The 15,873-nt window shown below is 36.4% G+C and overlaps 1 protein-coding gene across 4 annotated transcripts in view; it reads right to left on the reverse strand.

Moving 5' to 3' along the window:
- FERRY3 (FERRY endosomal RAB5 effector complex subunit 3) overlaps positions 1 to 15,873 on the reverse strand; it is a 52,899-nt gene that overhangs the window by 28,089 nt on the left and 8,937 nt on the right. For 3 of the 4 annotated variants that reach the window (XM_045781174.2, XM_045781175.2, XM_045781176.2), the window contains 4 exons: positions 11,282 to 11,463; positions 6,326 to 6,425; positions 6,100 to 6,221; positions 1,357 to 1,463 (listed from right to left, as the gene is read on the reverse strand). In XM_045781174.2, coding sequence (XP_045637130.1) covers positions 1,357 to 1,463; positions 6,100 to 6,221; positions 6,326 to 6,425; positions 11,282 to 11,463 — 511 coding nt within the window. The remainder of the gene's footprint in view (positions 1 to 1,356; positions 1,464 to 6,099; positions 6,222 to 6,325; positions 6,426 to 11,281; positions 11,464 to 15,873) is intronic. The other variant, XM_087855556.1, reaches the window with a different exon arrangement.

Consider the following 15,873-nt stretch of genomic DNA (forward strand, 5'->3'; position numbering starts at 1 on the left):
ATTACCCTCCTTAATCACCATCACCCATCTAGCCCATCTCCCACTCCCCTCACTCTATCAACCCTCAGTTTGTTCTCTATTGTTAAGAGTCTCTTATGGCTTGTTTCCCTCTCTCCTTTTTCACTTTTCCCCCTTCCCATATGTTCATCTGTTTTCTTTCTTAAATTCCACATATGACTGAGATTGTATGGTATTTGTTTTTCTCTGACTGACTTATTTCACTTGGTGTAATACCCTCTAGCTCCATTCACATTGTTGCAAATGGCAAGATTACAATTTTTGATGGCTGAGTAATATTCCACCGTGTGTGTGTATACACACACTCATCAGCTGTATGTACATATATATATCTGTGTATATATATGTACATACCACATGTTCATTATCCACTCATCAGCTGATGGACGTTTGGGCTCTCTCCATAGTTTGGCTATTGTTGATAATGCTGCTATAAACATTGGGGTGCACGTACCTCTTCAAATCTGTATTTTTGCATCCTTTGGGTAAATACCTAGTAGTGCAATTGCTAGATTGTACGGTAGTTCTATTTTTAACTTTTTGAGGAACCTCCAAACTGTTCTCCAGAGTGGCTGCATCAGTTTGCATTCCCACCAACAGCGCAAGAGGGTTCACCTTTCTTGGTATTCTCGCCAACACCTGTTGTTTCTTGTGTTGTTAATTTTAGCCATTCTGACAGGTGTGAGGTGGTATCTCATTGTGGTTTTGAGTTGTATTTCCCTGATGATGAGTGAGGTTGAGCATCTTTCCATGTGTCTGTTAGCCATCTGGATGTCTTCTTTGGAAAAGTACCTATTCATGTCTTCTGCCCATTTCTTGACTGGATTATTTGTTTTTTGGGTGTTGAGTTTGATAAGTTCTTTAAAGATTTTGGATACTAACCCTTTAGCAGATAGGTCGTTTGCAAATACCTTCTCCCATTCCGTAGGCTGCCCTTTAGTTTTGTTGACTATTTCCTTTCTTGTGCAGAAGCTTTTTATCTTGATGAAGTCCCAATAGTTCATTTTTGCTTTTGTTTCCCTTGTCTCTGGCAGCATGTCTAATAAGACGCTGCTATAGCTAAGGTCAAAGAGGTTTCTGCCTGTGTTCTACTCTAGGATTTTGGTGGTTTCCTGTCTCACATTTAGGTCTTTCATCCATTCTGAATTTATTTTTGTGTATGGTGTAAGAAAGTGGTCCAGTTTTATTCTTCGGCATGTTGCTGGGAGCAGGACATAATTACTAATTAAAAACAGCATGGGTACATTGTACTCATATGCTAGGGATTTTTCTCTTACAGCATAAAAAAAGCTTCCTAAGTTATAACAAATTATGCCTGCAAAAAATGAATCCACTTACCTAAGTGAATGGTAAAACTTTCTTCCAACTTTCTCTGCTCCTCATAAATCCTTCCATTTGCTTCTACAGATTCTCTGAACTGACTTGGTTGAACTTTAATTTCCTCACTGAAATTAATAAAATTATTCATATGCTTTTTTTGTCTATTTGTCAAGAATTTTTCTTAAGGGAAGAAAGCTTTATAATGAAATGAGACAAAATGAAAGCTGAAAGTATCACTTAATTTATTACTAAACGACTCCTTAATCCATGGTAACAAGGAAGAATCATAAACACCAGAAGTTCCTAAACTCCTATTTGTTCTTTGATTTCCTTACTAAGTATTGCATATTATTCTTTCCAGTCATTAGAATATCAACTCATGTGACCTAAGAGAATGACTAAACGAAGTGATTAACTTACTGCTTTAAAATGGCATATTTAAAAAAATATAATATATCCTATATCAAGGCTGGCCCTAGGCAAAACTGAGAAATATGTGAAGAGATAGAAATAAAAATTAAGAAGCCAAATACAAGGAATAATAAAAAAGATGAAGTTCTTTTTGATGTATTCACATTTTTTTTTACACCTTTTCCTGCTTTTTTCCCTGCCAACATTCTCCTCCCATTCAAGGACTTCTCTCTGTGCTCTACTCTGTTCTTGTTTACTTGCTGAAAAGGTTTCCATGGAGGCACTGTACAACTGTACAACTGTAAATTCAAATTTCATGGTATGCTGAAGATTATATAAGTCTATAATAGTCATTTTGGACTACATTCTTGGGGTTATTACAAAGAGCCTTGTTAGTCTCACTAACTTCATTAGAATATATGGCAAATTTAAACCTAAAAATACATTTATATTAAACAAACATCCTCACTGTAGGATGTGAAAAGCCACAAGAGATTGCTGCTCCCACTTTAACAACAAGAAAAAGCCAGATATCTATAAAATCCCAACTTCTCTGAAATTTGAGGTAGCATGGCAACCATGTGAACTCAATTCTAAAGTGCAACACACCCCTCCAAGGGCAGACAGGAGACACAGTTGTCATTCTTGGCAGAGCATAGTAGAAATGAGTTGCTGTAATGTAAGGAAGTAAGAAGAAATTGCTAAAATTCTAATGAATTCTTAAAGGCCAAGTGTGGGCTAGCATGTAAATTTAGAATAGCTATGAGCCTCAGCCAGAAGGGAGGTTTGCATGTACTTGCAGACTCTTTTCCATTGGTCTCCACCAGGTGTTCCCCAGAAAACACTGGAGGCAGTCCAGGAGACAAGTAAGCCCCTTCAGTGGCACAGGTAGAAATGCTCCAAACCCAAGCCCTAGATATACATGGCTTGCCCAAGACTGAAGCTGGACAAAGGCACCAAAGACCTGTTTTCCACCCCCAAACTATGAGTCTAGCATCAAGTCACAAACAACAACAGTCTATTCCTCAGGGGTAGAGCAACAGCTTAGAGAGAGACCTCATGCTGTGGCACAGGCCTGCAAAGACCACTGAAAGCTGAGGATGGAACAGAATGACAGGGAAAAACCCTCTAGAACCTAAAGCCCCATTCTAAATACAAAGTGGCCTCAGCTTACTACAGTAGAAAATGAAGCCTGTGGTATCACCGAAGGAACAAAAACCAAACTCAGCTCAACTACTGACTAGGGTGGCATGACCTTTGCATTAATGGCCTCTTCATTTCTGGACATAAATATTATTTACCTCAGTCTCTTCTAATACACACAACATCCTGCATTTATCTTTTAAAAAAAGAGAGAGACCCTAAAAAGCAAGCAAGGGAAACAACGCATTATCGAGAAACAGCAATCAACAGATACAGATAGAGAGATGACACTGATACTGGGCCTAAAAGAAAAGACTTTCATGTAATGATGATCAATATGCTAAAAGATCTATTGCAAAACAACACACAAGGACACATGAGGAATCTCAGCAAAGACAGAAAAGAAATTAAAGTACTAGCAATAAAAATATGATATCAGATTGATGATCACAGATATCAATTCCTTTGGCAGGCTCATCAGCAGACCACCAACTCATTTTATGATACCACCATTACTCTGATGCCAAAGCCAAATGAAGATATTATAAGAAAAACAAAACTATACACCATTATACATATATATATATATTTTTCATTATTTTATAGTAGATAGATTTACTTACATATAATATATATGAAATAATACATCACGATTTATACATATAAATCTTAACTATAAAATTTCTAGAATACTACTGAGCAATAAAAAGAAAAGAACCATTCATAAATAAAACAACATAAGTCATAAAAGCATTATGAAGCAAGACACAAACTGTTACCTAACAGTTTGATTCTATTTATAAGACACTCTGAAAAAAATCAAAACTGCAGGGACAGAAATCAGAGCAGGAGCTCGGAAAGAGAAAGGAATGAGATATAAAGGTATACAAGTGAAATGCTGTATCTTGATTGCAATGATGATTTCATGACAGTTAAATTTGTCAAAACTCATCAAAATGTAAACCTAAAACAGGTAAATTTTAATTTGCGTAATTTACCCTTCAATAGGCCTGACATTAAAAAAAAAAGCAAAAATAATGGCTAAAGATAAAATGCCACTTTTATCAACTTCTTATAGTAGTTCAATGTGGAGTTGAGTTGAAAACAAGTTTCTGCTACCCAAGGAAACTGCTATTAAAAGAAAAGCAAAACTGACAAAGTCACAGTAAAAACATTCTTTCCTAGGAATACTTAGTTTGTAAAAGCAGCATCAGCTAGAGGCCAGTATGTACGCAATGGAATTGATTCTACAGATTGAATTTCTGAAACTACAGCAACAAAGTGAGAGATAATGTTTACAATAAGGGGCTTTCTCAGCTTCCCGAAATCAGTGACTCTCCACATTTCTTTTTTTTTTTAAGTTCAATTAGCCAACATATCACCATAACATCATTAGTTTTTGATGCAGCGTTCAATGATTCATTAGTTGCGTTTAACACCCAGTGCTCATCAGATCATGTGCCCTCCTTAATGCCCATCACCAGACTCGCCACATTTCTGACCACAACATACAGTATATACTTTACATTCTGGCTTAATATACACATTTATTTATAGAAAGCTTCATGCATGATGTGCTGTCATATTTTTTCCTTATTCTACTCTGCCATACTCTGTTCCATTCCATTTCATTCCAGTCCATTTTATTGTTATTTTTAAATGTCTGACTGGAAAGTAAAGAATCTAGAATGGTCCTAGCAGACTGCAACCAGCAGTTTGAGAAACATCATTATACATTATAGAATACAGATGTTTCCAACCTATCTTTCCACCCACCTCTCCCTTTGTATTGTGTTCATTATTTTTTTAAATTTTTTCTTATTATTTTTATTTGAAATGAGTCAAATATGTTAGTGTCAAAGATGTTACCCAATTTCTTTCTTTCTTTTTTTTTTTTTTTTTTAAAGATTTTTATTTATTTATTTGACAGAGATAGAGACAGCCAGTGAGAGAGGGAACACAAGCAGGGGAGAGGAAGAAGCAGGCTCATAGCGGAGGAGCCTGATGTGGGGCTCGAACCCATGACGCCGGGATCACGCCCTGAGCCGAAGGCAGACGCTTAACCGCTGTGCCACCCAGGCGCCCCCAGATGTTACCCAATTTCTAATCATAAAAAATTGTTTAAATATTTCTAAGGTGTTGTCTTGGGGAAAATAAGGCAAACGAAAGATTGTAATATTTGGATAAGAGGTGATATAGATATCAGGGAAATAGCTAAATGATAATTCATCCATCTGCCTATTTGTCCACCCATCCTGTAAATATTTATTGAGCATGTCTTATGTGCCAATGCGAAGAGGTAGACACTTGGCAAGGATCTGGGTGTAACAGGAGAAAAAACAGACATAACTTTTGTCTTCAAGGCAAGACTAGCAGGCGAGACTGACATTACACAAATAAAATGCTATTTCTAAATGTTTGGAGCAGATACCAGGCAACTGCTGGAAACAGGATTATTATACTGTACTAAGTACATTTCCAGTTGAAGATGCTTTAAGATTTGAAAGAAAGAAATTCTCAAACAAATGAGTATACAGCCAGGAAATAACATAAGCACTGTCAAGCTCTAGGACAATATATGAAATACAATGCATTCAGGCCATCAGGTACTGTACAAGTTATGAATTACAGAAGTCCTTTATACTCCTTTTCTTTTTTTTTATTAAGTTCAATTAGCCAACATATAGCACATCATTAGTTTTTGATGTAGTGTTCAATGATTCGTTAGCTGTGTATACCCTCCTCTTCTACCTTGTACATGCTTCTGTGACTGCACATATCATTCTACATAGTATTGTTTTATGTATAGGTCAGTTTCTCTAGAATATAAGCTCCACATGCATATTCTTTGTTTTCTGCTTAGAGAGTGCTTGGCATTTAAGATGCTTAACCAATGCTTATTGCACTGAACAGAAACCAATTTAAAACAAACAAGAGATTGTACTTGTGATATTTAGATATACACACCTAAGAGATTTATAGCTAAGTTCTAGGGGGGTAAATCACTATTTTAAGCCAACCAATTAACCCCCTCCCAAATAATCCACACAAATTCAGATAACATCAAGGTGTTAGAAGTATAAAATTATCTCGAACTATCATTGGTAACTTAAAAATAGCTACAACTAAAAGGTTCAATTTTACAATACATATAAACTCTTACTAACAATGAACTTTCATCTAATAAGAAAAATAGATGATTAATACCTGAGGGAGCTGTTGTTAGGGTTTTTTAGGTCTTGATGAAGTTTTATCACCCATTCCTGATATTCTTGCTTTTGGATGGCAGTTGACTGTTTTAATTCATTTGACCATTTATTTTCTAAGTCCTCAAAAGAGAGAGTACACCAACTGGTTATTTATTTATTTATTTTACAAACATAAGTGAAAGAAAATATAATTGCATATCTAAAAATCATTGTACTTTACTTACTTGCTGGGATTCAAAATGCTGAGCAGCCAGTGAATTTACATCTTGATCTGTCAGTGATTTTCCCAATTCCTGCATCACTTTTTCCATTTCAATACCTTGTCTAAAACATAAACGAGCAGATCAGATATATTCATGATATCTTTAAGGGGTATAGCCACTCCAGATTCATTGAACAATCTCTATGAAGTGAAAATAATTTTTTTTTTTTAAATAGGAAGATGTCCAGGAATGGCAACTGTAATATACCTGGAAAACACTTTGAAGCCCTGGAAATGGGGATGTGAGAATAATGATAATGTCCTATAACGCATCACTTGTACAGCTAAATCTTGATCTAAATTTAACGTATAAGTGAAAGCAGTCAAAATCTAGGCGATTTTTCAATTTCCATGACTAACGTTTGAAACTAGACTCCTTTCTTATCTGCAGATTTCTTCAAAGAAGATACTCTGCAACTCCAGCTTTAATACATTTTCTACTTAAATGCACAGGAGTTACAATGACTTCAAGCTTTGACAGGTAGCTTACAGTATCGCCCGAAGCTGTCAATTAGGTTCTAAGAATCAAACTGGTATTGAGTCACAAAGTTCTCTTTGCAGAGGAACGTAAGATACATCCTAAAGATATGTTTTAGTCTTACCTTCTTCATTTGCGCAGAAATTAAACATGATTTTCCCACAGGAAAAAACCAATCATTGGTGTTAGAAATTCAAATACCAGTTCTTTATGGGAGAGATGGGCTATGACAAGAAGGCCCGAGGGAGCCTTCTGCAGTGCTGGAGATATTCCATTTCTTGAGTTGAGTGATGATTACATGGGAGTGCTTATTTTATAAAAACTTATTGAATTGTACACCTACAGCTTGTTGTCTTTTCTGTATATTTTAATAAATATGTTCTTAAAATTTTTCAAATTAAAAAATTATCTTCTAATATAAATGTATTAAAAGAGTTTGTTCTAAAATATATTTCAAACAAATGAGAAAAGAATGAAATAAAGACATAAATGAAAAGGATTTTACTATCACTCTAATTAACTGCTCTTAAAAAAGAATTTATACTTACTTATAACAACTGATTAAGACATTTATATCTACGTGATAAATAAAACTCATTTATATGTTATACATTTATACATTTCTATATTTACCTCCTAGTATTAAATATTCAGTACCATTTAGTCCTCACTTAATTTTAATGCAGGTGACCCCATTAACTTTTTAGAACTATGGGGTCCAGGTGTTTACGAGTAAAATGTTTAATTAAAGCAGAAATAATTGCAACACAATTATAAATACAAACTTTGATATAAATAGATTAATATTTTACATTACGCATGTTCCCTCTAGTGGATAAAAAGTATCATTGCCATTTTTAAGTTTTAAAGATTCAATATCTTTAAATATCAACAAATGAATATCTTTAAATATTCGTATTTTAAATCTGGTTTGCTAACAGCAGCAAATTATCAGTGAGGGAAAAAAGACTAATAAATAATTCAACAAAAGAAATTGCACGGACATTTATTTCATCCTAAATGTGTCAGAAATGCAAGAGCTGATGATACAGTTAATGATACAATATATATTTTCTCGGATTAAGATCAAAGGACATTTTATTATATTTCTAGTTCTATCTAACTAGATATTGGCTCAGTATGTCAGGTGTGACAATTCTAACAACCTGAACATTATCTTGAAGACACTTAGAAAAACCGATTATAACAGTCTGCTATAACAGAAAAAAATGATTATACTGTGCTAAGAAACTGTATTTTAAAGATGTAAAGTAATTTCATATGGTTTCTCTCATCTATAGAACATAAGAACTAGGAAGATTGGTAGGAGAAGAAAGGGATAAAGAAAGGGGGGGTAATCAGAAGGGGGAATGAAGCGTGAGAGACTATGGACTCTGAGAAACAAACTGAGGGCCTCAGAGGGGAGGGGGGTGGGGGAATGGGATAGGCTGGTGATGGGTAGTAAGGAGGGCACATATTGCATGGTGCACTGGGTGTTATACGCAACTAATGAATCATGGAACTTTACATCAGAAACCAGGGATGTACTGTATGGTGACTAACATAATATAATAAAAAATATTATTATAATAAAAAAAAGAATTAAAATGAAAAGAGAAATAGGAAAATGTGTCACTTCTGCTCATGTATTAGGTAAATTAATTGGGTGAACATCCACAGCTATCAGTGAATTCCAACCTGCCTTAAGTTATACTGCTCACCTTTACAACAATTACCTACCTCAAGAGGAACCTAGCTGATTTTCCCCTTTCAAGCTAACAGTTTGGGTATGTGGAAAATAAACTACAAACTGTTATCAAAATAAATGTACTTAAATACTGTTTATGTTTACAAAGAAAAAAAAAGCAAAACCGCATCAAGAGATTCGGCCAAAGGACATTTCAAAAAATAACATAAACCCAAACAAACTCCTACTAAAAAACTCTTCCACAACAGAACAAAAAGTATGATGTACCAGTAAATGCAGATAATTAGTAAGTTAATGCAGCTTCCCAAAAGGTGAAGAATCATGTGGAATAGGAATCTTCTTCTGATTTAGAACACTATGGCCAGATATGGAAGGTTCTGTGAGGTGCAGTGAGTAGGTAGCACAGGGGGCCACATTCAGAGTACCTCACCAGCTAAATGAAAGTACTAGTCATGGCTACTGATATGGACTACAGCTAGCCGAGCTGGGAATTTATTAATATACCTAAATAGGCAGAATGAGGACAGTCCCAGATCCAAGAATAGATTCAGAATGAGCTGAAGGTTGGATCATTTGAAGCCTTGGTAGGAAAAATCAAATAAATGAAAGTTCAACAGAAAGTAATAAGTCTTAGCTAGTTATACTTCCATATATTTCTATAGATCTAACCTATATTTCGTTCTTATTCTAAATATATATTCATAGTTTTACTGGCTACATAATAAAGGACTAAAAAAAAATCAAATTTTTGTCTCCCTCAGGGACACAGCTTCAACTCTTTACCTGGTGGCAACTACCCATACTGCAGGTATCCCATCTAGAAAGGAATAAACTGCCTCAATACAGCTGATCAGCAAAGCTAAACCCATATGCAGTGACAAATGTCAAAATATCAGTTCTTTCTGACAGGGACTGTTCTAATATTTTACTACATAGGAAAACAAAAGGTTGAGAGGAGTAGAATTGTTACAAAAATGTACGAATCTGTGCAATACAGTAAAGTGCTGATCTGGTACACAGAAGAGTATTTCTCAGGAAAAAAATTACTAAATTCATTTGTTTATGATTTTTTGCATTTTAAACTTTCCTAACTATGACAACCCTCAAAATAACAGATTATTCTTATCTTGCTAGTCCCAACATTTTCTAATACAAAGCAAATGAGAACCAGGAGCAAATCAGTACATCATTTTAAATTTACTACTTTGGGAGAGACTATCGAGTCAGTCACAAACAATACATGTGATTTGGTCCTAATAGACTTACACAGTCAAAGAAATTTCACACCAGCCACTCAAAACATTATTTTAATGCCATGTATACCTAAAGAAGTGAATGTTTTTAAGGTAATAAATGTTATTAGATTCTGCTAGATTAAAATGGATTATTTAAAGATGCATATCCTGATTATTATTACATTTTATAGAATTGGTAGGAAGCAATCTGGAAAGTCATGTTTTAAAATAAATAATGCTAGCAATTTTTTACTTACTCTGGAGGAAAAAAGTGAATCACAGAAGCATTGTTTGTAATACTGTATGCAATGAATTAAAATCTAATTAAAATGTCTTGGAATAATACTAGTACTATCTTTTCCCTCATGTAAATAAACTTACAAAAATGAACTGCAAGAGACCATGAACTTAGTAACGGCAGGTATTAAATAGGTCCCGAATAGGGAGAGAGAATAGTACAGTGGTTAAGAGCTTTGGAGTGGAGCTATGACTTCAAGTTCCAGCTTGTCCTTAGACAAGTTATTTAACTTATTTAAGCCTCATTTTCCTCATCTGTAAAAGGAGGTAATAATAGTAGGATTGTGGTAAGAATCAATGAGATAGGGCATCTGTTATGGACTGCATGTTTGTGTCCCCCCAAATTTGTATGGTGAAACCCTAACCCCCAATGTGATGATATTTGGAGGTGGGGCCTTCAGAGGTCATTGGGTTTAGACGAAGTCATGAGGTTGGAGCCCTCATAATGGAATTAGTATCTAGAGTTCTCTCTCCAGAAGAGACGCATCAGGACCACACACCGAAGGAAGCACAGGGTAGCGTACATTGAGAAGGCACTGCCTATAAGCCAGGAGACAGGTCTTCCAGATACCAAATCTGCTGGCACCTTGATTTAAACTACCTAGCCTCCAGAACTGGGAGAAATAAATTTCTCTTGTTTAAGCCACGTAGTCTATGGTATTTTGTTATAGCAGCCTGAACAGGCTAAGAACATCATCTCAAGGGGTGCCTGGGTGGCGCAGTCGTTAAGCGTCTGCCTTTGGCTCAGGGTGTGATCCCGGCGTTATGGGATCGAGCCCCACATCAGGCTCCTCCGCTGTGAGCCTGCTTCTTCCTCTCCCACTCCCCTTGCTTGTGTTCTCTCTCTCGCTGGCTGTCTCTCTCTCTGTCAACTAAATAAATAAAATCTTAAAAAAAAAAAAAACAAAACATCATCTCAAGCACTTTGCACAGTGCCTAGAACTTAGATATGAAGATTAGAAATAATATATAAAGCCACCATAATTTATTCAGGTAAATCACCTGAGAAGTTTTATAAGCCTATGATGACTTCCTAGTTGAATTATAGATCAAAACACACAAGAAAATTAATTTCCAATATTAGAGAACTTTTTCTATTTTATTCTTCAATTTTATAATCAAATGAAAACCAACCGTTCTGCAGCCATCATATCTGACAATGTGACACTTAACTATGATAGTGTAAGAAATCTGAAATACCTCTCTCGTAATTTTTTCAGCTCCACATCTCTTTCGCCAATCAGTTCTGAGATACTAACAAAGTAATTATGTTCCAAATTTAGGAGAGTTTCAGAGGCCGGAGAATGGATTAGGTCATGGTACACATCTGCAAAATCTTCATCCCAGCTGGGCTCTTCAGGCCTTGCATGCTCTAATGTGGTCTACAAGATGACACACAGACATTCTTAAATCATGATACGGCATTTTCATTTACTATACTACTAGACAAGTACATAATTATGAATCCATTTTTGTACATCAGACGAGGATAGAGACCTTCTATTTACATATGTGTATATACAGTTATATAGGATTATTTGAGTGTACAAAAATATGGACAGATATAAGCTAAGTTAAAATATGAGTTACCCAGAGGCAGGGATGAGGAGGGGGTGCTAATGTGGAGGAAGGGACAGGAAGTGTCCATAATTGAAAAAAAAATTAAGGGTACTATGATCTCATTTCTGTAAAATAACACACACACACACACACACACACACACACACACATATGCAAAGGGATGACCAACAAAATGCTAACTGTGGCTATTTCAGGAGAGTGGGATTTCTGATGACTTTTACTTTCTTTATATTATATTATAATAATTAGAAAAAAGGCTTCTCATTATTAAAAAATACATTGCTAAAAAAGGTTTTACAGGATATACATTTAGAGAATGAGGTTACATATGTACTCACACGTTTAGTGATGCAATGACCCTGAAAACCCAACTCATGTGTAGGATTTTACATCAGGATAAACCTACGCAATTTTCTTATTTTGACTTTTTCTAGTATTCTGCTTTCTTCTTAAAATGCTTTTAAGAATATGGACTCTTTTAAGGATATGCTTTTAAGAATATGAAAACAGTAGCTATCTAAATGATAAGGGACTGAGTAAACACTGATAAACAAGAAAAACAGAAACACAGAGAGAGGCAAAATGGGGATACCCTCAACACACAGATCTATCCAAGGAAGTATGCACATGTATCTATCTGGGGAGGTATGGAAGCCTGTCCCAAGGACCTCAGACATGTCAACACATCAGACAGACACAATGCTTTATAGGTGAGAAGACTGGTTTAGCAGTCCTTTGTCAAAGATTATACAATTTAATGGCAAAAGTGGAATGAACATAAAGAATTCAATGTTTTTTCCATTACTGATCTTTGTAGACAGATACCTATTAAAAAAGAACAATCTGAATTCTTCCCTTTTCTTACCAATGAAAATAGAAACTGTAATCGATGATGACATAACTCAGAGTAGTAATTTACCTAAAAATAAAACAAGTGGACATATCCTAGAAATTGGTATCTTGAAACCAGTCAATCAACAGTAAACCTTTTCTCCTTGTTTTCTTTCACTTATACTTCAATCAATTGCCAGATCAGGAGGGAAGAGTTTAAGGTGACTAGCTGAATCTTGAACATGGAGTTCACCTGCTCTAATGCCTCTGAAAACTTGAAAGCACATTCTGATAACTGCTCTAGGAATTATCACCAGCCCATGTGACTTAAGCTCAGTTCAAAATTCACTTTGGGTTCAGGCTAAAACTTTGTAGGAAGGAACCTGTGAGAGATCATAGGGATCTGCTTGCCCATACATAGTACCAGATGTTCATGAACTCCACTAACCAGATCAGCTAACTACAATAACTGGCAGCATCAATTTAAAACTTGGCCTAGAGCAAGCCTTACGAATAGGCAGAAACTACCAACGTGAGAAGCACTAAACAGAGTTTTTCCTTAACCTAACTCAATGCCATTTCCTCAGGAGAGAGGATACTAGGACGGGAACTGTGACGGCTGAGGGGAATGAGGGCATTAAGTAAAGGCCTGCAGAGAGATAACTATTTTATGTCCAGGCCATTATTTCTCCACCTCCACCTTCCCACATAAAGCTTTGGCCCTGGGTTCACAGACTTCCTCTCATTTCACCTACCGTCATCAGCCTGGGTTACCTGGATGTCCATGTGGATAGCCCAATCTAGTGCCCTACTTCTTGCTTCTCTGAACTTATCTTTATTAAGTCCTCTGCTCCCTCTCTATTCCCCATTCTGCGTCATCCCCAGGAACAGCTTAGCCTCTGAAATTGAAACATTCAGTCTCTGACTATAACCTCCAACCAAGATTCACATTCAATTACTCTCAGGCAATTGGTTCTTTAAATCATCAGGATCTCCACTGCATAGACCCATCTACTTTCTTATATTTTATCAGCCATTAGGTCCTGCCCAGCTTTGCTTTCTTCCCTAAGTAGTTTAGGGAATGGTCCAGCATTCAAACAGTCTTGCCAAAATCCTCAACCCCCTTGACTGATGTTCTTTCTCTTGCCCACCTAATAAAACTATAATATTATTCCTCTTCTCTATGCCTGCAGTCAGCTGTAGAACGCTGCCGCAGAAAAACTACAAAACCGTAAAGTATGGCGATACATTGGTGCTACGCTAACCCTTCTCTTCAGTGATGCCTGTCAATCTACCTGTTTCCGCTCAGTTCTCTCCTCAAACATCCACCTGTGTTATCAACTCCCCACCTCCTCTAAACACGTGGCCCGTCTTTATTTCCCAGATAAAGTAGAAGCACTTAGAAGAAAATGTCCTCAACTTCCTGCTCCTAAAGCAGTAACATTTTCAGAATCTATATCCATCCTTTTCTTCTTCCTTTCCGCCATAACAGATGAAATGTCCCTCCTCCCAGTCAAGATTAATTCTCTACTTGAGTTCTGGATTCTATCCCTTCTTCATCAATAGCATCGTAAACAAACCTCTGACTTTGTGTTTTCATTTTGCAAGAATCTCATCCTTCTTCGCTATGCAACCAAGCTTCTTGAGTTATCTATATTCATTCTATTTCCACACCCCCACACATGCTTAAAGTCACTGAAATCTAGTTTCAGCCCCACCAACCCATTAAAACTGATCTTGCCACAGACAAGATTACTTGATAAACCTAATGGATAGTTTTGAGTTTTTTCCTCATTTTATTTTCTCGACAGCATTTGACACTATGAACTATTCCCTCCTTGGCACCTCTTTTTTCTCAACTTTCATGAAACCATAATCTTCTGTCTTCTTTCTACTTCCTGGGCCAATTTCTCTCTTCCCTTTGCAGGTTCTTCCTCTGTTCATCCCTTAAGTGTTAGTGTGTTCATTTATTTGTATATTCATCCATCTTTTTTTTTTTTTTGCCATCTACCTATCCCATCTATCCAACCCATACCAAAGCACTGTTATTTTCAGGCACTGGGCTAGGTACCAGAGCTATAATAGAGAGTACACTAAACATTTCCAGGTGGCTACCCATACAAGTAGGAGACACAGGCAAGTCAACAGACAATTATAATACAGGGTTTCATCGGGATTCTGTGCAGGGAGGTACTCTTTTCCTTCTACATAGTCATCCTGGGCAATTTCATTCATTCCATGACTTCAGAATTCATCTATGTATGAACGAGTCCCATACCCATGTCTCTAATGCAATCATCTTTCCTGAGTGCCAGGTGCACATAGCTAAGTGCTTATGAGACATCTCCACATGGGTGTCTCTTGTAGGCACTTCACATTTAATAGGTCTAAAACTGAAGCCATCATTTTTATGCTGTAACTTGCTTCTCAGGTGAAGGCAGCTCAAGTGAATGGAGCCACCATTCCACCATTACCTCAGTTGTCCAAGCCAGAAATCTGAGCCAAGTGATCTTTTATCTTTCGAGTCTCAGCTTAAATATTACCACCTTAGAGAAGAGTTCTCTAATCCTGTATAAATTAGGTTCTCCCAACCCACCTCTCCCTCTTCATGGCTCTCCATGGCAGCACCCTACTGATTTCCTTAATAACATTTTTTAAATGATAATTTATATACTTATTAACTGTCTTCTTCACTACCATTACATGGGAATAAGGACCAGATTTGTTATATTGATATATCCCCAATACCTAGTACAGGATCCACACACAGTATTTGCTGAATTAACAACTACATGAAAGGAAAGTCATCTTCTGTTTATCTCCACTACCACTATTCTAGACTAAGCTTTCACAATTTCTTCCCTAACTGTAACACTCTTCTAACTTATTCCAATATTTCTCCCTTGCAGGATAAACTCTTCACACTAATGCAGTGAACTGATGTTCCTCGAAGTACAAATATGATGATCATCTTACTCCTCTGCTAAACTCTTTTAAAGCTGCTCATTACTTTTGGCATAAAGACAGAACTCAGGATGGCTTGCAACTCTCTTTCTTAGCCATTCTGAACTCTTTTTTAAAAATTATTACTATGTTATGTTAGACACCATACAGTACATCATTAGCTTCTGATGTAGTGTTCCATGATTCACTGTTTTTCTAATGTCCCATGGGCTGGCTCTCTCACCTCCAGACCTTTATATTTATAACCTCTACCTAGGATATTATTTCTCTCCTCTCCCACCAAATACCTTCCATCTACCTATTTCCAACTAATCTTTCAGGTCTCAACTCAATTTCTCTTTGCTGTGGGAAGCTTTCCTGAAGTTCTCTAGACTAGAATAGGCGTACCTGCTTTGTGCTCTCCTTGCACTGTCCCA

Source organism: Ursus americanus, chromosome 25 (genome assembly GCF_024610735.1).
Source record: "Ursus americanus isolate L20-20 chromosome 25, mUrsAme1.1.p, whole genome shotgun sequence".
Taxonomy (NCBI): Eukaryota; Metazoa; Chordata; class Mammalia; order Carnivora; family Ursidae; genus Ursus; species Ursus americanus.